The sequence below is a fragment of the Mytilus galloprovincialis genome, chromosome 3 (assembly GCF_965363235.1).
Source record: "Mytilus galloprovincialis chromosome 3, xbMytGall1.hap1.1, whole genome shotgun sequence".
Taxonomy (NCBI): Eukaryota; Metazoa; Mollusca; class Bivalvia; order Mytilida; family Mytilidae; genus Mytilus; species Mytilus galloprovincialis.
This window is the reverse complement of record NC_134840.1, coordinates 74,990,390-75,016,759: the sequence shown is the minus strand read 5'-3', so window position 1 is coordinate 75,016,759 and position 26,370 is coordinate 74,990,390. Positions and strand designations below refer to the sequence as shown.

General features: G+C 33.8%; 2 protein-coding genes across 5 annotated transcripts in view; one reads left to right on the top strand and one right to left on the bottom strand.

Annotated features, from left to right (window-relative positions):
* LOC143068936 (uncharacterized) overlaps positions 1–18,365 on the bottom strand; it is a 36,880-nt gene extending 18,515 nt beyond the window's left edge. The window contains exons 1-3 of one of the 4 annotated variants that reach the window (XM_076243329.1): positions 18,250–18,365; positions 16,096–16,154; positions 14,748–14,768 (exon numbers count right to left, since the gene is read on the bottom strand). In XM_076243329.1, the coding sequence (XP_076099444.1) occupies positions 14,748–14,768; positions 16,096–16,147 (73 nt within the window). In that variant the 5' untranslated portion in view covers positions 16,148–16,154; positions 18,250–18,365. The remainder of the gene's footprint in view (positions 1–14,747; positions 14,769–16,095; positions 16,155–18,249) is intronic. The other 3 variants (XM_076243331.1, XM_076243332.1, XM_076243333.1) reach the window with 3 other exon arrangements.
* LOC143068942 (copper chaperone for superoxide dismutase-like) overlaps positions 18,349–26,370 on the top strand; it is a 32,449-nt gene continuing 24,427 nt past the window's right edge. Inside the window, exons 1-3 of the mRNA XM_076243339.1 lie at positions 18,349–18,485; positions 20,236–20,296; positions 21,070–21,204. Coding sequence (XP_076099454.1) covers positions 18,468–18,485; positions 20,236–20,296; positions 21,070–21,204 — 214 coding nt within the window. The 5' untranslated portion in view covers positions 18,349–18,467. The remainder of the gene's footprint in view (positions 18,486–20,235; positions 20,297–21,069; positions 21,205–26,370) is intronic.

Below are 26,370 nucleotides of genomic sequence, written 5' to 3'. Positions count from 1 at the left end.
TAAGTCCGTAAATTGATTTTTCTTCGGTAGTAACACTGGAAACTTCGCGGAGTCGTCTAACTGTGAATTGTGTATGCGCCCGGCGCATCGAATGACACCTTCTGTATCTATGAACAAGCGCAGTTGTCTTACTAACGGTAGATTCTTGTCATGTGACGGGTTTGCGAGTTGCTGCTTTTCATTACTGAATTTTTCATTTTGAATATCTGTAATCCATGTACGAGTTGCGCGGTCAATTTCATCTTTCGTAATATCTTTTCCGTGTCTAGCATATTTCCTCAAGTTATACGGTCGCTTACTTTTACATATATTAACGAATTTAAACACGTAGCATGTAACTCGTAGTAACTTCTTCAATAACGAGAATCTTGATAGATCGATTATTTTCGAAATTCCATTTAAAGCACACGGTTTTGTCTTTTCGCTGTCATCTGTTGTCGTTAACAAAAGAGTCTCTTGTTTAACTTGTGGGGTCCATGTAGGCCAACTGGTCTCATCCGATATCCATGACGGTCCTTGCATCCACAAAGTCGACTCCTTGAATTGCGTTGATGATATTCCTCGAGTTTGAAGGTCGGCTGGATTTGATTCTGTTGGTACGTATTTCCAGTCGTAGTTTTGTGTCGTTTCTTTAATTTCAAGCACACGATTCTGAACAAATCTTCCAAATGATTTTAAAGACGAAATCCAGTGCAGAACGATCTGACTGTCACTCCATAGTACTGTGCGTTGTGGTTTTAGGGTTTTCGTGAGGTTTTTAGCCATTCGAGCTCCTATTACTGCAGCCATCAATTCTAGCTTTGGTAATGTCATTTTGGCGAGCGGAGCGATCCGGTTTTTTGCAGTTACGAGAGAAGAAGTGTTTCCTTTACACAAGTAGGCACTGGCTCCATAAGCGCGTTGGCTGGCATCAACAAAGACATGTAATGTGATTTTCTCGTTACTTTCGTTCTCATTTTGATCGTTGAAATAATGTCGTGCGATTTTCGTATTAACTGTTACATCTCGGATGTCATCTAAAATTTCATACCATGATTTAACTATGTTGCTAGGCAACACCTGGTCCCAATCGTATCCTTCTTTCCATAATGTTTGTACCAGTAGCTTAGCTCTTACGGTCACTGGTCCAAGAATTCCGAGTGGGTCGTAAAATGACGATGATTTACTCAATATTTCTCTCTTTGTCGCTTGTGAATTATCAATATCTATACGATCTTCATTTAATTTCGCAAATGTCAATATGTCTGACTTCGCATCCCAACGCATCCCAAGAATTTTCGTCTCGCTATCCGTATCAAGTACGTTTGCCTTTGTAGCTTCGTTGCTAAGTTGCTTGCTATTTGACTTCCATGTTCTCAAATTAAATCCTGCATTTGTCATGAGTTCTCTAGATTCTTCAAAGAAATTTAAGGCGGCTTCTTCCGTATTAACACTTGTAAGTACGTTGTCTACATACAAATCTCGCTTGAGTATCTCAGCTGTAGCACTTGTAACCGTTGACAAATGTTTCAATAATGTAGCGTTTAGAATAAATGGCGAACATGTCGCTCCGAATAAAATTACCTTGAATCTGTAAGTCTCAAGTTCACTCTTGGGGTTGCTTGGGTCTCTAAGCCAGAAAAATCGGGTGGAATCGCGGTCTTCTTCGTCTAGTCCAATCTGGAGGAATGCTTTCTCAATATCAGTTGTTAATGCGTATTTCCCGTAGCGGAATCTTGTAAGTATATCTGTTAGCTTATTAAGCTGTGGCGGTGTAGAAGAAAGGCAATCATTTAAGCTGGGTGATTCTGAATCTTGACGACAACTGCAATCATATACTATACGTATCGGTGTAGTCGATGAATCTTTTTTCACTGGGTGGTGCGGAATATAATGCACTCGATTAGTAGTCTCATACGGGGTTTCAACCTTCTCTATGAAACCTCGATTTTCTTGGTCGTTGATAATATTACCGTATATCTTTAGCATCTCTGGTTCTTTAGCTAGTCTGTTTATCACGTTGTATGTTCTCTTTTTGGCGATCATCTCGTTGCTAGGCAACTCCGGATGTTCCTGTTTCCATGGGAACTTGGCAATGTACCTATTGTCTTTCAAATGAATGTTATTCTCTTGGTAAGTGGTCATTTCTTGTAAGTCCGTTTTCGCTTTTACTTCACTGTCATTTTCTGTTCCTATGGATTCGATTTCCCAAAATTTATGTATTTCACATTCTTCTAGTCTGTGCGGGATCAAAATATTCATAATCGATGACGTTGATTGATTATTACTGTTAGTGTTCAATTGTATAGGTCCTGATAGCAAGTATCCAACTTTGGACTGTACAGCGGTTGGTCCGGAACCTCTAATTACTCTGTCTCCAACTATATCCCAATAATGATCGGCGCCAACTAAGACTGATAACTCAAAATCCTCGTCCTGTAAAGCTGGGTGGGCTAACTTCAATCCATTTAAATGAGTAAAACTCGACTGGTTCCTTGCGTATGTATGTATCGGATAAGCAATCTGTGGTACTATAAGAACTTCAATAGGGATAAGCGTATTCGTTAGACCTTTTATATGGATAGTAGCAATTTGTAAATTTCTAACCTTCTTGTTGGATTCACCGAAACCGGATATCGTTATCGCTTCTTTCCTATGTGGTCTCAGGTTCAATAAATCGGCCATCTCTTGAGTGATAAAGCTTCGCTGGGCTCCTTCGTCGAATAGTATATTGGCGGTGTTAAAATGTGTCTTGTCATACGTGATAGGCGCTATCGCGGTTTTCAACAATACCTGCGATCTAACTGATGATGTTGATGAATGCATGCTTGCGACTTCGGCATCGGTATCTGGTTTTGATGTAATGCTATCTTTAGACTTGGTATACAAGTGTGTTCCGTTCTTTGAACAAATGCTAGTATGGTGTCGTTTATTACAGTTTTTACACGTTTTATCGGATTTGCGATCGACAACTCTGTGATTTCCTAAGCAATTAAAACATGCCTGTTTCTCCTTGACAATGCGTTTTCGAGCTTCAATTTCCGTAACAGTTTTACAAGCTAATGGGGCGTGAACTCCTTGACAAAAGATGCACGGCTTCTTGGTTATGTCTCTTTTCCCTTTCTGATTTACGAAGTTGCGATTTGTACCCGTAAAGAATGCTGATGTGGGTGTGTAATTTGGTTCTATATCATCACCGTTTACCGACTGACCCGCTTCCTTAATCGTTATCTCATGTTGAATAGCTTGCCGTAACGACGGCAAGTTCCAGTGGTCGCCTCCGTGGGCACGTACCATGTTTTCTCGTATATTCCCAGGTAATTTATTTAATATTATGGGCACTAAAAGGCTTCCGAACAACTCGTGAGACTCCCCTATACTTTCAAGGCCACGGATGTAGTTTTCCATACTGTCGTAGAATTTTTTCAAATGTGTAATATTTGACGTTGGACTAGGAAGGCTGATTAAACTCTGCATGTATGTCTGTACTATCTTATGTGGTTGACCGAATCTTTGTTTCAGTACATGTAATGCTTGTCCGTAATTTGTGTTAGTTATTTGTAGACCTGCTATGCATTGGGTGGCTTCTCCGAACAGTTGAGATTTCAAGTAATTAAATTTCTGTACATCGTTTAAAGACAGGTTATCGTGTACGGCAGCACTAAACGAATCCCAAAAGGGTTGCCATTCTAACATATTCCCGCCGAACGTTGGTAAATTTAATTTGGGAAGTTTGTGGTACATGCTGGAGTTTGAAAAAACGGACGCTGATGTATTTGCGTGCATGAAACTGGGTTGTGGCTGACTTTCTTGATGATTTGTGTAATTAATAAACTCGTGTGCATTTGGGTTTAGCAATGACTTACTTGACTGTTTGACTGTGATTTCCGATTCCTTAATGATTTTTGAAAGTTTAGTTACACTCATTTCTATGTCATATGTGTATCTGTCGGCTTCCTCTATTTCTTCGCTCACTTCCTCTTCCGATAGTTCCTCCACAATCTTCTCGTTCAGTTGATCGATCGTTTCCTGCTTCTTCACAATAAGTCCTCGAATGGTTGAAAGTTCACTAACGTCATATTCCTGCAAAAGTTCCTCGGAACTCGGTTCCACTTTCTTCAGTAACTTTGTAAGAACTCCCTGATGTCCAGCTCGTCTGGTCTTCATCTTCGCGGTACTCATCTTTTAAATTCGTATTCTTCTGTTTTTGTCACGGCACCAATGTTTTGGACGTATCAATAATAAAGGCGAGTAAACACAAAAGCGTCTTCAATGTTTCGTATGCTTTACTAGAGTCTAAGATATACAAAGAGACGTCGTCAAGTGACGACGTTGCGGGCTTATTGTTACGTAAAATGGCGGTAAAACGTTAAGCAAATAAAAGAGTATAAATATTGATAATTCACAAGCGACAAAGAGAGAAATATTGAGTAAATCATCGTCATTTTACTAAACTGAAACTATAACTAATTCACAACACCTACATTAGATTTAAAGGAATCAATATGCTTCAGTAGCAGGGTTAAGCTCATTTGCATATTTTTGCAAACAACCGAAAATTGGACATTTTCTGAAAACAATTCAGCATGGTAAGTCTTAAAATGCAACCCCTATGCCTTTATATTCCTGCACTATGATTCTTCTGTTTACTGATGAAAACTAAACAGCTGCGCCATGAGCGCATGATACACCTATTGCATTTTCAAAAAATGAATTCAATATCTTCGTAATGTCTTATTATAAATTAATGAAAATCAAGTAACAAAGGTACTAGTATGCTATAATATGTCCTATTTTTGCATGTCCCCTCCAAACATTGCCTAGTTTGGGGGGAGCCCCCTTTTTTCAAAATCCTGGTTCTGCATCTAGAAAGCTCACATTTTTAGTTTATTTAACTCTACACAGCCTCATACCAAGAAATGTTTAATATATATATATTAATTCAATTTGTTTGTTCTTGTTTGTACAAAGAGAAAATTTCCTGGGTTTTTTTTTCTAATCAGATAAGAAGTGTTTTTTCCAATTTTTCCAAATTCTCAGAAACTTCATCAAATGATCCACTTCAGACCTCCTAGATAAACTATTTATATACTGCTATACTTATTTGTGAACATATATATGATCATATATAAATTTTATGTATATATTCATATCACAAAAATGTTTAAATCTGCAAATTTACAAAAGCAAATTTTTGTTTTCCCTTTAATATCGATATTTGAAAATTCATGCTGTTGGGATATTGTGACAACAACCTCTATACTGTGTCCAGCCCTCTAGAGCACTCGGCCACCTAGACTAAACTAAAAATTTAGCATTCAGTTGGTCTAGTATTACAGTACCTTGTTATAATAATATATTGTAACTATTGATTTGTTCTCCCTATGCAGAGCCTTAATGATACTTGTGTCACTTGAGATTTTGTAAACTGATACAGAGGTACTTATTTCAAAATAAATAAGGAAATCTTTTTTAAATTCCCAGTCCCACTTATTGAAACAATCAAACTATTTTCCTTTGTGTGACCTGTCATTTAAAGAACTTTGTAAACCCTGTGACCTGTCAATTAAACATCATTTCTAGAAATTGCAGTGATTCCTATCAATAAAGGATTAATTCTGCAAGTATGCATTCTGCTTTAATTAAGTTTTGAGTTCGGCACAATTTCTAAATCATGTGTAATGAACATGCATATTCAAAAAATAACAAACACTTTACGAATTTCATGCATTAGAATGGCTTTTAAGGATTTCCCTGTATCAGGAACACTCTTAGGACTTTGGTCCTCAAAGCTCTTCAACTTCGTACCTTATTTGACCTGTTTAACTTTTTTGAATTTGAGCGTCACCATGGTCACTGATGAGTCTTTTGTAGACGAAACTCATGTCTGGCGTAAATACAAAATTTAATCCTGGTTTCTATGATGAGTTTATTCTGAATATCCTAAAGCCTAGAATGCATAACTGTATAAGAACTGAAACTGTTTAAGTGCTACATATATTTTATTCTTTTCTCAATTCTGTTACATATTTGGAAGAAGTGAGTCAGCAGTTGCAACATTTGAAATATTGGTGCAATTTTTTTTTTAGACATCCTTACAAAAAGTAAGTCAGGATCTTTTTACCACATCCCTTTTTTTTTTTGCCTCATTATTTTTTGCCTCAACACAATTAGTAGGTTATAGGTACGGTAATATCTCTCATATTTGTCATAATTTCATAATTGAAGAACGCAATAGACAGTCTTCCAACTAAGCTCTTCAGAGTGAAAATTTCATATCTTCTCTCAATTATAAAATGGTTAAGTAGAGATATGAATATGTCATCCACTACTGATTAGGGGACAGATGATATTACATAAAACAGATGTTTAAAACAAAAACTGAGTGTGTTAATTTTTGATAAACCCTCAAGTTAAGAAATTACAAAAGTAAAAAATAAATATTCTGATTTAGTTTTACATCTACACATTACCTCATCAGATATTAAAAAGAAGAAGCACGAGTTTTGAATAATGTATTATTTTTCATAGTTTTATATATTATATTTAAGGTTTGAATCTTTAATATGGTAAATTTCGGTAAATTTCAACAGCTTACTTAAGTTCATTACATATACATTAATTTGTTGTTACTAAAATACTATGAGAGCTCAACCACACCCTCTTATTGCATGTATTGATAGATTGTCAAAAGATGTTAAGAAGAAAAAAAAAGAAAAGAATATAAGAAGAACAATTAGGTCTTTTCTCATCTATGGGATAGATCCAATTGATACTAAATGATACCTCAATATTTTTATGGTAGGGGTGTGCCATTCTGGCCTAAAAAAATGTACCAATTTTAATATACATGTAACATAACGTTCAGCACCTATAGTCAGGAGCAGATCCAGAACTTTTTGTAAAGGGGGGGGGGGGGGCTGACTGACCTAATTGGGGGCCGCTCTAGTCATCAGTGATTCCCTAAATAATCAACCAAATTTTTCCCATGAAAAAAGGGGGGGGGGGGGCATTTGGAACTTATTTTGAAGGTCAACTTTCATATTAATTCATATATTAGTTTAATTTAGTATAATAACATTGACTATTTATAATTAAAGATTCTGAATAGCATATTCATATATGGAATGAAGATCATACATATCCCAAATCAATATATGCATTTTTATATAGTATGTTATAATAAAAAGGAGGGTCATTTTTATATCAAACCTCTCAAAAAAGGGGGAGGCAGTGCTGTGTATTTACTATTAATCCATTTATGCAACAATTACCACTTGTGGATCAGGATAAAATAACATGTGCTTCCTGTCATCTAACAAATTTTAATTGGAGTGACAGTTTAATTTGAAATTATGGTGTTTTTTTCAGTGGTGCAGATGATAAGCCCAACAAGGCAACATCATTTTGATGTGATGGGCTGAGTTGCAAGACTGTAGAGACAGTTGATGCTTTATATTTTTTCTTCTGTTTGATAATAAGGTTGTGTTGAATTGTTATGCCAGTAGTAAAATTCAGAACTGTAAACAGAATAGAAAATACAATTTAAGACAGTTTGTCATCAAAAGTGGGGTTTTTTTCTACTCAAGAAATTTATATAATTCAATCCACCTTTTGCATAGACTTTGCAACAAAATGTATAAAGTTACTTTTAATAGTTGACATTAAAACTATTTATTATACAGAAAGTTTATTAGTAGAGCACTAACTGGATGCTTAGCAGTGTTCTAGCTACAAAGTTTGAACAGGGCGCAGCGTCAACCCTTTTTTATTGACACCCTGGTCTTTTTCCTGTTGTTTCTTGGGCGCCCTGCCATTTCTGCCTTTGAAATATAGGCAAATTCGTTATTCTTTCATGAACAGTAAGTTCAGCTAGCTGTGTAAATTGTCAAATTGAGTGGCCCATTAAGTGCATGGCTTCACTTGACAGCTTTGGTGTCAAACACATTGTTAATAAATTAACACCCAATAAATAATTGCCCTTTTTTCAATGACATTTATGTGTTAAATTCAGGGTTTCCCCTGGGTCAATTATTTTTTTCGCCACCTCTTTCGCCAAAACAATATATTTTTCGCCACTTTATTATTTTTTTCGCCAAGTAACATAAATATATTTTTCCTGTTGTGCCCTTTTGTACTAAGAAGTAGTTTTTACAACAAAACAAAAGCTTTTATCACATGAAATTAATCCATCATTTCATGTGTAGTCATTACATTGAAGGGTTACTCTCATTCGAGGGGTTGTTCCCAGCCTTTTGGATATATTTTTTCATAACGACAGTTTTCTTTTCTTGACCATCGTAAATGAAAAAGTTGAGACGTACAACTATGCTTGAAACACGTGCATGTGTCACTCAAACGACTTTATTAAAGTCAAAGGATAAAAGAATTAAAGTGTTAAATCGGAGATTTTTCTTGCTTTTGAACAATTTTCGTCACAACAACAGCTTTCTTTTCAAAACTATCTTTAAAGGGAAAGATGTCAAAAGTTTGCTTCAAACACGTTCGTCGCAAAGATGTAAATAAATTCTGTATGTGAAATTTATAGCGGAAGCCATTTGACCATATCATTTTGTGAAACAATTCAATCAACACCTTTATTAATTAGTCCTTTGTTGTCGATAGCTATAAAATGCAATCAGCTGATTATTGATTTTCTGTCTAAATCTTAATGAGGTCAAGGTGAAGTCCGAGTATTGTCTGATCGGGTAAATTCCGAGAAACTCGAAAAAAAGTAAATAAACAAGATGGAGGAAAATAAATCGGTTTATATATTTCTTTCGCCAAAGTCTTTCGCAAATGATGAATTTTTATCGCCACAATTATTATTTTATCGCAAATTGCGAAAATGGCGACCGCCAGCGGAAACCCTGGTTAAATTGCTCTTTTCAAATCCTGGCTAGAACACTGCTTAGATGTAACATGATTCAACTTTTTTTGTACATCCTAAATTTACATGAAACCAATATAGTAACAAGAGTGCACACGCTGAAATGTCTCGCCTTCTATACTAATCATTGATATTATGTTGATAGTCCTAAGTATAAAGCTAAGCTTTATAACAACTGTCACATAAACTTAACATTAACCAAGATAACTAAACATAGACCAATGAACCTTGAAAATGAGGTCAAGGTCAGATGAACCATGCCAGGCAGACATGTACAGCTAACAATGCTTCTATACAACATATATAGTTGACCTATTACTTATAGTTTAAGAAAAATAGACCAAAACACAAAAACTAAACACTGTGCAATGAACCGTGAAAATGAGGTCACGGTCAAATAAAACCTGTGCAACTGACATAAAGATCATAAAATATTTCCATACACCAAATATAGTTGACCTATGGCATATAGTATTAGATAAAAAGACCAAAACTCAAAAACTTAACTTTGACCACTGAATCATGAAAATGAGGTCAAGGTCACATGACATCTGCCCGCTAGACATGTACACCTTACAATCGTTCCATACAACAAATATAGTAGACCTATTGCATATAGTATGAGAAAAACAGACCAAAACACAAAAATTTAACTTTGACCACTGAACCATGAAAATGAGGTCAAGGTCACATGACATCTGCCCGCTAGACATGTACACCTTACAATCGTTCCATACAACAAATATAGTAGACCTATTGCATATATAGTATGAGAAAAACAGACCAAAACACAAAAATTTAACTATAACCACTGAACCATGATAATGAGGTCAAGGTCAGATGACACCTGCCAGTTGGACATGCACACCTTACAGTCCTTCCATACACTGAATATACTAGCCCTATTGCTTATAGTATCTGAGATATGGACTTGACCACCAAAACTTAACCTTGTTCACTGATCCATGAAATGAGGTCGAGGTCAAGTGAAAACTGTCTGACAGACATGAGGACCTTGCAAGGTAAGCACATATCAAATATAGTTATCCTATTACTTATAATAAGAGAGAATTCAACATTACAAAAAATTAGAATTTTTTTTTCAAGTGGTCACTGAACCATGAAAATGAGGTCAAGGACATTGGACATGTGACTGACGGAAACTTCGTAACATGAGGCATCTATATACAAAGTATGAAGCATCCAGGTCTTCCACCTTCTAAAATATAAAGCTTTTAAGAAGTTAGCTAATACCGCCGCCGCCGCCGGATCACTATCCCTATGTCGAGCTTTCTGCAACAAAAGTTGCAGGCTCGACAAAAACCTTCAAATATTCAGGGAGCTCCGACTAAGATGATATATATCATTGGGATCATCAAATATATTTCTTAAATGTCCAGTGGCCATTAACATGATTTAATTCTATAAAAGTATAATAGTTTGTATACATACATGTACGTGACATAGTAAATTATCTAATGAGAATTTTTCTGCATTGTCATTTTCAGTTTTAGCAGAAATCTTGATTGGTCAAAAGAAATTATCTGGGTCTTCCAACCTCATTCCATTCAGGACCACATTTAACTTTCTGATCTACTCTAAGCAATTTAAAAAATTTACAGGTCACTGAAGATTTCATAGCTCTACAATATATATACGAAATATTTTTAAAATAAAATCAAGATATAAGAGTTTTTCAGTTCTGAAAAATTTCAACCTGTGTTAGGTAAAAAAAATGGTTTAAGCCAAAACCAATCAACTATAAATTGTGAAATTGTTTGTGTTTTTAAAAGAGTTAGCAGTAAAACATGATTAATATTCCAAAATATGCTGAACATTACAAATGAAAAGTGTTGCTTTAACAATCACTGAATATACTCTATATTAAGAGCATAAAGTGCAGTAATTATACATGTTAACTGGTCCATGCCTTTCAAAGTACCCCCGGTATTTAATGAGGCCTAAAAAAAAAAATGTTGTGTTTCCGGTCACCCGACCGACCGTCCTTCAGACCCCCGACTCAAAAGTTTTTAAAGCTGATGTGGGAAAAAAATAATTTGTATACCATGTATACCTACCGACCATTTTTTCTGAAAGAAAATAAAAAATTCTAAGTCCCTCGATCTTTTTATCGCCCCAAAAGAAAACAATGCTAATTTTAAACTCGAGGCTTATTTTTAGAATGTACTGGAAAGTGGAATCTTCTTGGCTAATTATATATGCGGGAGCATGCGCAGTAGTTATTTTCGTTTGTCAGTGTTTGGAACATGTCAACACAACGCGTCCTATTCAATGTTCAACGCGGAAAGTGTGACCATTTCGCAGAGAAAAAAATATTTCTAAATTTTACAGAAAGTAACACCTTTTTTGACATTAGCAATGAAATTCATCCAATGTCTAACATCGATGAAAAAAAATACACAACACAAATTTTGTGCTCGGCCACCGGCAAAAATGACTGGGGATTGATGACAATAACACAACTGTTGGAACAATGCAATCTTTTGGAATTAAATTTATCAAATTTTCATGCCAAACCCTTCTTCAAAATGAACATGATATTAATCCATCTGAAACTGGTCAGCCAATCAACGCTTTAGACATTCTGATGAAAAGCCACAGATGCTTTGCCAAAAAAAAGTGTCCTGCCAGGTACAGTGTATATAATATATTTGTCTATCTGTAGGTTTGGGATGATGTTTGGTTCATGTTCCTATAAATGAATCTGCCCCACATCTTCTCAATTTCTATCTCTGACAATCCCAAACTTTTGGTCCTGAAATAGGGGAATTGGGTTTAAAAAGCTAATTTCCTAGGGGAAGTGCTGCCCAAATTTTTTTAAGGTTTGGACTTAGTTTTATTTCAGGGGTATTTTAAAAGGGGGTAAACTAATTTAAAAAGTTATTTCAGGGGATTTTAAAAGGGGTAAACTAAAATTTATCTCAGGGAGATTTTTAAAGTGGGTAATCAATCTCTTTCTATTAAATCCCAAACCAGTGTCCATGCCTTTAAACAAAACCAAGACAGCAATGAAGCAAAATATTATAAAAAAAAAAAAAAAAAAAAAAAAAAAATCCCTACCTACCGTCCCTTCAAAATTTCAAGGGGGTGATCGGAAACACAACATTAGTTTTTTTAGGCCTGATGATCGACTTCAATCAATTACATTAACATGTATCTTCATGATAGCTGCAAAGGTTTAAAGTTGGCTCCATGCCTTTCAAAGTATTTATTAATGATTGACTACAATCAATTACATTTATATGAATCTTCATGTTAGCTGCAAAGGTTTAAAGTTGGCTCCGTGCCTTTTCAAAGTATTCAATGATTGACTACAATCAATTACATAATTTACATGTATCTACTTGTTAACTGCAAAGGTTTAAAGTTGGTTCTATGCCTTTCAAAGTATTTATTAATGATTGACTATTATCAATTACATCATTTACATGTATCTACTTCTTAACTGCAAAGGTTTTAAGTTGGCTCCATGCCTTTCAAATTATTTATTAATGATTGACTACAATCAACTAGATATCATTGAGATGGGAGCCATCTCTGTGGGCCCCGCTGTCAATAACGTGGGGTAAATAAGTTGTATGGATAACATGGATAATCTGATATGAAGCATTATTTGAAGTTATTACATAGTCTCATGTGTGATTTTGATCTAAGATTTTAAGTTAAAACTGATAAATATTCTCATCTTACTTTCATAGTATAATAGTGATATGACTGCATGATGTGAACTCATTGTTTACTACTCTAAGGTGACTTCTGGATATATGGATTGATGTTTGAACAATATGTTTAAAGGTGCTGCCCAATTGATATTTGTCACATACATGACATATTTTTAGAATTATGCCTTCAATATATTATGACCCACCAAGTATAAAGTATGAAATATTAATGGTTCTCGAGAGGTAGAGCGGACACAATTTGTTAAGAACAACGAACGGATGGACAGACCGACAGACTGATCTTAGACCTAGGATGCATACATTATGACACATTCTCTTGTGTTGGTTAATATATATGTTAAGTTGAAAATGTTTGTCAGGTATAAAGTATGAAATAATAACAGCTGTCCTCTCAAAATATAATGTGGATCAAATTTGTTAGCGATGGACAGACCAACAGACAGACAGACCTTTGACCTAGGAAGTGGTACATACATCATGACACACCCTCTGGTGTTGGTTAAAATGGATGTCAAGTATAATATTTGAAATCATAACGGTTCTCAAGATATAGAGCGGACACAATCTTCACCACAGGACACAGGGTTGTCAACTGAAACCAAAGTTTTTTTTACGTTGACCTTTGACCTAGGAAGTTGTACATACATCATGACACACCCTCTGGTGTTGGTTAAAATGGATGTCAAGTATAATATTTGAAATCATAACGGTTCTCAAGATATAGAGCGGACACAATCTTCACCACAGGACACAGGGTTGTCAACTGAAACCAAAGTTTTTTTGACGTTGACCTTTGACCTAGGAAGTTGTACATACATCATGACACGCCCTCTGGTGGTGGTTAAAATGTATGACAAGTATATACTTTGAAATCATAACGATTATCTAGATATGGAGCGGACACGATCTTCACCACAGGACACGGGGTTGTCAACTGAAACCAAAGTTTTTGACCTTGACCTTTGACCTAGGAAGTTGTACATACAACATGACACACCCTCTGGTGTTGGTTAATAATCATGTTAAGTATTAAGTATGAAATCATAACGGTTCTGTAGATATGGAGCGGACACGAAAGTGTTACGGACGGACGGACGGACAGACGGACGGACAGACTGATCACTATAGGGCGACCCGCCATCGGCGGGGCCCTAATTACATTTACATGTATCTACATGTAGTTGGATATCCTCAGCAAACCAGTTTTGGATTTTAATGGATGATGATGATGAGAACATTGCAAAAGTTAATCCTACAAAATTAAGTTAGAATAACAATCTGCATGCACATGTATGTATTCTTCATGGGGTTCATAGTTCAAGTCATGGGTCATGAACTTATTGAACTTATTATATTTCACCCAGAAATAAATATATAATCTTTTTTGTTGCCATTTATTTCCAACAAAATGTTAAGAGGCTAGAAAATTGATATGATATTTGAAATAGCTAAAATAATTTTCATTTTGTAACAAAATCGTATGCAAACCTTGGATCTGGCAAAAATTTCTGTTGATCTTTTCAATATTGACTAAATCTATCAATCTATCTATCAAACAAAGGAAAACATTTTAAAATTTTCACCATATCATGGTAAAGTTTAAATAAATTATAAACATTCAAATTCATCTTCTTGTTAGGGTGAACTCAATCATACTTCCTTGTCAAATCAGTCAATCTGTAATATTTGGTTTGACTTGTTACGACCAGCACATCCATTTAATCAATTTGAGTGATGGTGTGCACCAACATGATAAAAATACAAAATGTACCTGTATCTAATCATAATATTCAAAAGCTGATTTGACAGTAAAGTTCATGAAATGTTTTAAGTTTTACAAAATTTTACAAACACAAAAAGATTTTCATTGTTCTTCTGAGCCTGAGTTACAAATTTTGATATTTCTAATAATTTTTTAATTTCATGTCCTGCTAAAAGTTTTGAAAAATATTGAGAGTAAAAAAAATTGTCTTTACCTTATTTATATTATATTTTTAAAATTTACTTACAATTTTTCTGTTTTGTGGTTTCATGAGTTAAACAAACATGTACAATGGTAAATTGATACTATAATGAATTGATCCATGTCAAATTTCATACATGTACATGCACATAAAAATTTAACAAACAATTAACTAACTGCAAAAAAAACAAACAAACAAAAAGCAACTTACTTTCAGTGAAGGCTTTCGGAGCTGTAAAATATGTCATGATACAGAAAATATGTACTTCTTACTGTTTATGAGATAACTGTATTGTATTTTAAGAGAATAGAGCGAGTGGTGTACTGAAATTTGGAAGTCTCTAAACTGTTGATTCCAATGGGTTTTAGCGCTCTGAGTTAAAGGATCCAATAATCCTCTCTTTTACTCCTAAGGACATCTGACGTGTGGTCATTACGATCGTTCCAGAGGATTGTATTGTATTTTAAGCTTGGCCCTTGTAAAATGTAGATTTTACTGTTTAGGGGCACTTAGTGGAGCTAGGTAAACAGATATTCCTGACAGTAAAATCAAGTTTTGCGAAAGCCCAAGCTTAAATTACAATTCAGTTATCTCCTTTCTAATGCCACATTCAAAATAACTTCTTTTTTAGTAAATATTTTGGCCTAAAAATGCTATCAATGAAAAAATCAGCAAAACTTTTATATCGTCTTTAGCATCTAAACATTGTGACGTCATACTTTTTTATATAGGTATAATCCCAATGTCAAACATGAACACAAGACTTACTCATACCTTTGATACGTTTTGAATAGGTTGAAACATTGACAAGAAGAAGATTTTGAGGCACAAATGACTTTTTAGTTTTAAAAATTTGCGAAATTCAAAATGGTGGCTTTCCTTACATGTAGTAACAGACTATTAGAACATGAAATCTAACCCTTCAAAATATTTGTCAATGTCCAACTTAAATTAATGTTCCAAACAAATTGCATTAGAATTGAAAATTCTATGATTTAATACATACATTATTGTATGTTAAAACTTTACAAATAAAACAAACTGCCTCAGACAGTATCTCCTTGAAATAGTTACAAATTATTAATCATTGTGTTAATACATATGTATGACTGTACTAAACTTAATCTTATGAACTTTTGACAATACAATAAGCAATCAACAATGTGACATGACAGTTTAATGATTGTAGTTCAATACATGCTTATATGACTGTACATGTATCTTGGATAAGATATTAAGAAAACAAATTAGCTACAGACAAATATTTAAGCCATACAAATTAGCTATACAAATCAAATATACAAATTACATGTAGCTATACATTATAAATATATATACAAATTAAAATTCACCTTTAAAGAGTCTAAAGGGCTTTGGATAATTTAATTTTTGTTTGTACACCAAAAATGAATATGAAATTATGCATTGAATATCTAAATTGTGGGAAATGTTGTTCACTAAATGACACCATCTTCAATCTTGGTTTTCATTCCTAAAATCTTATACAGCATAACTTTAGATCCTGAAAAGGCAAACTGTAGACAGAAATAATACTTACAGATCAGTTGTGATATACTCAGGTCAGCTCTTCCTTTCTTCTTGGTAGGCATGATTTTTCTATAAATAGAAAAAACACATTTGTACACACACATATACATTGTATATCAAACTTAAAAGTGATTGACTAAAATTATCAAACTTTATCACAACATCAGACCATTGATTGTACATGTACATGTAATATACATTTGTGTATAGTACATGTACATGTAATATACATTTGTGTAAATGGATAAACAAACTACAAGCAATTTACAACTGAAATCATACATGATGTATTTGCTAATTTTCTAGCATCTGATGGATGATCCGAGGTTTTTTATATATGTTATAATAATTAAATCAATTATTTGTAAGGTATCAAAATTAATATTGCTTTAGGTGTCGACTAATTAGATACACTAGAATTCTCCATACCAACATGAACAAATTTTGTTTCAACACCTTATTTTTGTAGCCCTTTATTCATTACATTTTTAAAATATCAGTGTAACACTGTATCTGGTATTTAAATTTTACACAGATCGTCTTCAAATATCAATTTCTCAAATATCAGTAATTGCGACATAACATTGTAAGTTATCATTCTTGTGAATTGCAAGGGTTCTAATTTTATTTGGTTACTTTTAATGTAAACTAGACAATTTAGAGCTTGAAATATTGTATAGAAACCTGTTTATTGCTGATGACTGTATGTTGCCTACTAGTACTAGATCATACAATGTACATACATGTATGCATGTACATGTATGTTTTGGTTATTTAGTTGTAAGGTCATGTAGGTTGCTGGTTAATTTAATATAGTATTTAATTGGTACAAGTTAGTGGTTATATCCTTTTATTACTTTATCAAAGCCTTACTTAGATGTTTTTAATGATGGATATGCAAGTCTCGCGTCTTTTTAATAAGGACATATATATGTACTTGTATGGTAAATGATTTTCAATTTAAAAAAGTTTCACAACTTAAAGTCTACAATAATGATTAATGTCATGAATGCGACCAACTTTCATTTGGTGCCCTTTGAATTACAATCAATTTTGGACTGTGACATAACGTCCTTTAAATATGTAATTGATAGCCATTTTTAGTTTCTTCAATGTGTATAAACTATTTTGGAAAACGTGAAATTCTAATGCAATTTGGATGTAACAATTTTTTTCATTGGCTAAAAGTTGCCGTCAAATCCACAGTTGACCAGGCGTAACTAAGGAGGGGCCGGCCATTTTGAATTGATGAATCAACAAATGTTTGATTACTACTATAGATATAATCCAAATAAAACAACACCTACCTCGAATTCGCCGTTTTAATGTAATTTTATCTGAATTTGAAGCGTACAGGTAACGTAATAACCTCCAGTTTGTAAGTTTTCATATGTACATGTATGACGTCACGTTTAGCCATGACGTCTTTGAGCCAAAATCATTCATAAAGTTTCGCGGATTTTTTTTTTATTTGACAAATTTAGACATTTTTTTAAGTTTTATCGTATTTTTTCTTTTTGTAATGCATTAGAATCGGAATAACAGTACTGTAGTTGAAGAGTTGCCACCGTCAATTTTGATTTGACGGTCGCAAATTTCCGTTTTACTGTCTCCGCTACATGTCGCCAGTAAAACTGCATTTGCGACCGTCAAATCTACAATTGACGGTGGCAACTCTTCAACTACAGTACTGTTATTCCTTAAATGGTGCATATCAAACTTGATTTACATTAAAATGTCAACTTGTTATTACGGTGCACTGTCATGATCTTTAGATATGCCAGCAATTAAAATGATCACTTTTCATACTGAGCCTATCATTGACATTACTGAAACATTCAATAAGGATGCAAAGAAGAATCTAAATGCACCTCAGTAAAAAAAAGGGGGGATGGGTCATCAGATCCCATCATTAATCACCTCACCTACATATTAAAAGAATAACAAATATTGAATCTGAAAAAAATGGTTTTAGTTATTTTTATCTTGGTCTATTGGGATCATGGTGTGATGCATATAATTTAGGACTTTGTGTTTGCTGTCGTCCATGAAAAATTAATAAACTTCAAAAATCAATGCATGAAAGGTTTGTCTACGAACACGCGTTTTCTTTATGGTATGGGCATGACCATTAACTTCATAATGTAAAGCATTCATATTTTACCCAAATACACTTTAAAGCTACAAAAAGTTCACCAACATTGCTAACAAAACATCACAAACATTTCAAAATTTAAAGCGGGTGTAAAAACACCACGTGACACTTCATAAAACACAGTGAAAAGTCTAGAAAGCTTCCGAAAAAGATCAACAAGTGGCAGACAACTCAGAAAAGGGACAAGTCAAATGACATAAATAAAACATAATTCTATATTTTCAACTATGTCAGTAACCTGCACTGTAAGAATATACATGTTGACTAAAAGAAGAATCGAAATTGAAAAGAACAGTTGTTTTTTTGCTAGTTTTTTTTTAGTTAATAGAAAAAATTCAAAAAAGGGGGAGGGAGCTGATCCTGAAGGGAACAATAAAAAAATATACACTTAAGCCTGAGAAAAGGACAACAGCTAATGTCAAAAAAGAATACACTACACAAAAAACTTAAGATAGAACACAGGGCACATATCATAGATGTTTTGGGCAGAAAATATATGCATCGACTGGTATGCGTCCGCTCTTAGTATTAACACATTTGTTTAACGCATACCAGTCGACTGGCAGTGGCATATATTTCCGCCCTAAAACATCTATGAAACACGCCCCTGTGGATAGAACAAGACAAACTCCTTAAATAAACAAGAAGCATGATTAGGTCCTGCTGAAGGATTATAAAGAAGTTCCTATCCTATATATACTTATTCAAGTTATTGGCACACTCGTCACCGAGTCCAAATAGTATGCCAGTTATGAGATACACTTATTAGTTGAATCTTTCATGAGACTTATATCACCAGGTGACAAAAATGTAGGCATCGTCTGACATCACTTCCAGCACATGGTGAGCAAAATGCAGCTGGTGAAAATGTTTGAGGTTTTACTGCCAAAATAATTAGTGAAATTAACATTTAATTAGATGGTCTCTCCCTTTAGCATGTTTACGGCTATTGAGATAATGAACTTATGGATTATAGATTTTTTCTAACTACCCTGCAGGATGTTATCCTGAAAATGCATCAGATATTGCAGGGACATAGTCGTGCCTTCTTAACTTGGTAAATGATGTCATAAGGATGTGTGTAATTGAAAGGCATGATTCAAGAAATACAATGAAGAAGATGTGGTATGAGTGCCAATAAGAAAACTCTCCATCCAAGTCAAAATGTATAAAAAAAGTTAACAATTATAGCACACACCATGTTTATCAATGAAAGTAAAATTTAGTGGTAATACATGTCATGACAAAAAAATCAAAAATGAAGAAAAGATGCCAGGATTGAGACAATGACAAGTTTAAGGTATCTAGTTGCGTTCAGTTAAGATGGAACGAGTCACAGCAAAAATATTATATAGCCTTTTAAGACTTTTTAATTGCTCGGACTATTATACACAGACATACTGCTGGTACATGGATACACCATACAGCCTTTGACAATAAGCAATAACTATAAAAGGCCCCAATATAACAAGCAAGAGAAAAACCAAATGCCTGGTTTAAACTACAGTTTTACATCAAAGAAGTAAAAACAAATATAATATAACAAGACAGCTACACACAGCTTGGGACAGACACATAAAGAGTTTGACAGGGTTTTCTAGTATTTGTAGCCTTCAACAATATTTCTTGTACAACATTGTGATTTACAAAGTGGGAATATGTCAAATCTAGCATTAAGACTTAAATCTAAGCATAAATTGCCTGGATAATAGACCTTTTCTACAAAAGTATGTGGAACACAAAAACAAAAAAAAACAAAAAACGGAAGGTGATTCAAGTAAAAATCCATTGCTGGTATGAAGTGAATTTCTGTGAAAAAATCTGACTGCTGCTGAGTGATGTTTCACAATGTTGTATAATACCAAATGATATATCGAATGAATCACCCACAATCACTGGAATTCACTGAAAAATCACCGCAATTTAAAATGGTAACTTAAAAGGCTAGTTTTATAGTATAAAAACCTTCAAATGACATCCAATTTTATTTTTTAGATGGAGTTTGCTGTGGAGGGCTGTCCTCACAAGGCAAAGAAAGCACTAGATGGAAAAGATGGTTGGTAATTTTATGGCACCATTTCATTTCGTCACAATATTTGGATCACTATCTATATAATTTTTATCAAATCTCTTAAAAACTGGTTGATGTATAAAAAAAAAAAAAAGGAATAGGTGACTTCAAATGAATATTTCATTTTAAAAACATCTGTTCAATGCCTGGATGATTTTTTTTTGTTTGCTTCATGTTACTGTGACTTTGAGATGAAGAACAGCAATAAATGCCCTGTTCATTTTATTTTGGCTGTGCATGTACTGATTTTGTGTCATGGATGGATACCAATATCCTTTGTTTTTCTATTCTATATTATTGTTTAGCTAAAATCCTGACCCATACATAATAGGTTCATTGCAGAAGCATAAATTTTTTATATAATTCTCAGCTATCCAACATATAGTCTTAATTAGATGTGAAAGAATTATTCAATTTGTGTCAATAAAAGTTTTAACACATAAAGATATTTACAGACATCTTATCAGAAGATTAGAATTTACATAATGTATAACCCATTTACATATAAATGACTACTCATTGATATATTACTTCTGTGAAATTGCACCCCATTGATATATTTGACATACTAAAAAGTGACCTATACCAGGAATGCACCTCATCTGAATAACCTTCTTGTAGGTTGAGAACCGCTGTGATTTTTTCACATTATCTACAACTGAAACACTATCAAAGTACAGAAAAGAATTGAAATAGATAAATCAGTAAAATAATTTAACATGTGATGGTTTAAACTGCTTTCTTCCGTTCTAAAACAGGTATCCAGTCAGTTTCTATAGAGTCAGGATCAAACTCATTGGTTGTTCAGTCAAACCTAAGTTCCACACAAGTCAATAGTATGCTAGAAACATCAGGACAGAGGGGTGTGTTGATGGGATATGGAGGGTTAACTGGTAAGTTAATAGTGTGCCAACTTTACAAAATCTTCATGGGGGATTTTAAGTTGAAGAAAACCCAAGGCATATTAAAACAAATGGCATATCCACTGGAAATAAATCAAATGTTAAGCAGGGGTTCCCCCCTTTTATATTCAAGGTTGTTAAAAACCTTCCTTCTTCTAAAAATTTTTTATAGAATTATTTGTAAGCTTATGCTTACAATGCTCTAATGGTGCTACACAATGCACTGTAGGCAAGTCATTAGTGAAACATCTATATGGTTTTGAATAAGTATACATGTTTCAATGAATATTTTACTCCTTTGAATGTCTTTTCTAATTTAGTATAAATAATTGAATTTTTAAGGATCAGGTAAAACCTCTCCTGTGGAATATCTCCCCTAAAGGGTTGTTTATTTTATTATATTAAATGTACCAACTTTCCAAAGCATAGGATTTTGTCCCATATTTCTCAGCTTTTGTCCCATATTTCTCAGCTTTTGTATTGAGGAATGGTTTGAAATTATATGTAGACATTTATGCTTTTTCACAGTCAAGGCCTGTACAATTAGGCTTATCAAATCCTTGGGCTTATAAAATAGAACTCTGAAAAAATATATTTTGATAAATTCTTTGTAACCCTGCCACATTCTGTATATATGTGCCTGTCCCAAGTTAGGAGCCTGTAATTCAGTGGTTGTCATTTCTGGCTGTGTTGCATATTTGTTTTTCATTTATTGTTTTGTACATGAATAAACCGATTGAATTGTTTTACATTTGTCATTTAGTGGTGTTTTATAGCTGTCTCAATGGCAATCATATCACATCTTTTTTATTAGATTTGGACACATCTCAAAATTCAATTTTCACCCTATTCCATCAATAATTCCATGATTATCTTGCAAGTGGTAGTGACCATACATTCTAAGATCTGTTTAGAAAACATCAGTTGTTGAAACCAAAATTGAACTGTTGAAATTAACCAGCTTAATCTAAGGTCATCTAAGGTTTAGTCACTGACACTTTGAGAAAGTTGCTAAAGCCAAAGCCATATTGGTATATACCTTATCGCTATTTGGAAATCTGTCCCGGTTGATGCAAGAATCTACCCCGCTTAAACTATTGACGTTATACAACGATCACTTTTCCATTGTGGCGTCAGATATTTTGTATAATGACTTCAAAATTTTAACTGAACCTTTGTGATGTCCAGTAATGGCTGACAAATAACAATAAGGTGTATTGATTCCTGACAGCTCGTACTTTATTTTATTTTATTTGAATTGCCAATTCCAAGTTGCAAAGAATTTGGTAACCAAATGCAAGATTTTGGATGTACTTGTAATTATGTACAAGGTTGTTGATAGTTGAAATTGGATTATTTTCCTTGAAATGATCATTGTAAACATTTTCAATATTTTAAATTAAAAAGTTCCGTAGCTAATATTGCAATAAAATGCATGCTTTGCATTCAAAACAAAATATAACTCAACTAATACTTTTAAACTAAAATGCAAACAAAAAGATATTACCATGTTTAAGGAAATAAACAGAAAAATCAAAACCCTCCATTTATACCATAGAGATAACTCCGCTCGGAGTCAGAATAATGTGTATTTTTGCTGAAAAGCTGAGTGGAGTTAACACTCACTACCATAATGTATAGTAAGAAAGTGTAAAATGTAACATTTTTTGTGAAGAGAGACTGTTTGTTATTTACAGTGACTTGACTATGGGTTTTACCGTTTACCTGTACCTATTGTTCAACCAGATTGAAACATTGACAATACAATAGGGACATTTAAATTGACTAGTTGATTTTGTTGTAGAGCCTGCAACTTTAGTTGCAGAAAGCTCGACATAGGGATAGTGATCCGGCGGCAGCAGCAGCGTTGGCTAACTTCTTAAAAGCTTTATAATTTAGAAGGTGGAAGACATGGATGCTTCATACTTTGTATATAAATGCCTCATGTTACGAAGTTTTCGTCAGTCACATGTCCAATGTCCTTGACCTCATTTTCATGGTTCAGTGACTACTTAAAAAAAAAGTTCAGATTTTTTGTAATGTTATATTCTCTCTTACTATAAGTAATAGGATAATTATATTTGGTATGTGCGTACCTTGAAAGGTCCTCATGCCCGTCAGACAGTTTTCACTTGACCTCGACCTCATTTCATGGATCAGTGAACAAGGTTAAGTTTTGGTGGTCAAGTCCATATCTCAGATACTCTAAGTAATAGGTCTTGTATATTCGGTGTTTGGAAGGACTGTAAGGTGTACATGTACAACTGGCAGGTGTCATCTGACCTTGACCTCATTTTCATGGTTCAGTGGTTATAGTTAAGTTTTTGTGTTTTGGTCTGTTTTTCTCATACTGTATGCAATAGGTCTACTATATTGGAAGTATGGAATGATTGTAAGGTGTACATGTCTAGCTGGCAGGTGTCATCTGACCTTGACCTCATTTTCATGGTTTGGTGGTTATAGTTCAGTTTTTGTGTTTCGGTCAGTTTTTCTCATACTGTATGCAATAGGTCTACAATATTTGATGTATGGAATGATTGTAAGGTGTACATGTCTAGCTGGCAGGTCTCATCTGACCTTGACCTCATTTTCATGGTTCAGTGGTCAAAGTTAGGTTTTTAGTTTTGGTCTTTTTTTTGCTAATACTATATGCAATAGGTCAACTATATTTGATGTATGGAAATATTTTATGATCTATATGTTAGCACCGCAGATTTTATTTGACCTTGACCTCCTTTTCACTATTCATTGCTCAGTTTTAACTTTTTGTGTTTTGGTCTGTTTTTTTAAACTACAAGCAATAGGTCAACTATATTTGTTGTATGGAAGAATTGTTAGCTGTGCATGTCTGTCTGGCATCATTCATCTTACCTTGATCTCATTTTCATATGGTTCATTGCTTAGTTTTCTTGATTAATGTCAAGTTTATGTGACAGTTGTAATAAAACTTTATATTTAGGACTATATCAACATAATATCAATGATTAGTAAAGAAGGCGAGACAGTTCAGCGTGTGCACTCTTGTTAGATTTAAATCTACCTTGATGTTACCTGTAGAGATTTTTATTCACCTAACCAAAAAACTTTCAGCATGCTTTTTTCCTGAAGTTTTTCTTAACATAGGATTATTGTTTAAAACAAATTGAATAAGTCGGGAACACTACCTTATATGGAAATGCATGAATTAGCATACTTATGTCCTCGCACATGTAATTGTTTATTTACGTGTGACGCAATTTATTTTTACCTGGGTTTTTGACCAATCCACTAAATGAGTAACAATGCATGATGGACTACTACATGTTTACAGTCAACCAAACAAGTGTGTTATTTACTGAAATACAACACATTTCATGCAGTGTGGGATTAACAATATTGCTTAGTATTTCATATTTTGTATCCACATTTATAGTTCGTGATATAAATTATTTGTTCCATGCTCAGATTAACGAAAAGTTGTTTTCTATGCGAAAAAACAAGTGTTTGCATTACCCGATGTATAGCCATTTATATGTTTGATGATGACACGGAGATTTCAGGTATTCATCCACCAGACAGCAGCAAAACAACAGTCAAAAATACAATTACCCATCAGACAAACTTACTAGTGTAAAGTTAGCTGTCGATAATAACCAGTGCTAATATTCATTGGGTTCAGCAACTTTTGTATAGCTGGTAGCTATAGATAGTTAAAGAAAAATTAGGATCCTATGAATTTTGTGTTCTTAAAAAGGCGAAGACTTAGAATTTTTAAAGATCTGATGAGATTACTAAACTTTCTAAGATTTCACAAAATTTATTTTATGATATTGTACCTTCTTTTATGATTAAAAAGTAATTTAAATCTAGGAAAAGAATGTGTTTATTTCTTTGACTTAAACAACAAGGAATATTTATCAATCGGGGCCAATTATAACCGATTATACAGTATGGGTATTTCTCATTGTTGAAGGCATTACAGATGCCTATCACTAATCCACTTCATTTGAGCTTAAATGGGCAATCATACCATATCTCCTTATTTTTGTATACAAACATCTTTCAGAATGTTTGATTTTCCATTATGAAATATTTACTAACGTCTGTAGAACACTAAGTATTATTTTCATTTTGAGAATTTAAAAGGTACAGAACATGCGCAAAACCTATATCATCCATCATATTTCAGCGAAACTACACAAGACCTTTTTAAATTCTTGTCTGACAGTGTTAACAAAATCTATAGGTATATTTGATTTTTGTCGAGCCTGCAACTTTTGTTGCAGAAAGCTCGACATAGGGATAGTGATCCGGCGGCGGCGGTGTTAGCTAACTTCTTAAAAGCTTTATATTTTAGAAGGTGGAAGACATGGATGCTTCATACTTTGTATATAGATGCCTCATGTTATGAAGTTTCCGTCAGTCACATGTCCAATGTCCTTGACCACATTTTCATGGTTCAGTGACCACTTGAAAAAAAAGTTCAGTTTTTTTATAATGTTGAATTCTCTCTTATTATAAGTAATAGGATAACTATATTTGATATGTGCTTACCTTGAAAGGTCCTCATGTCTGTCAGATAGTTTTCACTTGACCTCAACCTTATTTCATGGATCAGTGAACAAGGTTAAGTTTTGGTGGTCAAGTCCATATCTCAGGTACTACAAGCAATAGGGCTAGTATATTCGGTGTATGGAAGGACTGTAAGGTGTACATGTCCAACTGGCAGGTGTCATCTGACCTTGACCTCATTTTCATGGTTCAGTGGTTATAGTTAAATTTTTGTGTTTTGGTCTGTTTTTCTCATACTATATGCAATAGGTCTACTATATTTGTTGTATGGAATAATTGTAAGGTGTACCTATCTAGCGGGTAGATGTCATGTGACCTTGACCTCATTTTCATGGTTCAGTGGTCAAAGTTAAGTTTTTGAGTTTTGGTCTTTTTATCTAATACTATATGCCATAGGTCAACTATATTTGGTGTATGGAAATATTTTATGATCTTTATGCAGGTTTTATTTGACCGTGACCTCATTTTCATGGTTCATTGCACAGTGTTAAGTTTTTGTGTTTTGGTCTATTTTTCTTAAACTATAAGTAATAGGTCAACTATATATGTTGTATAGAAGCATTGTTAGCTGTACATGTCTGCCTGGCATGGTTAATCTGACATTGA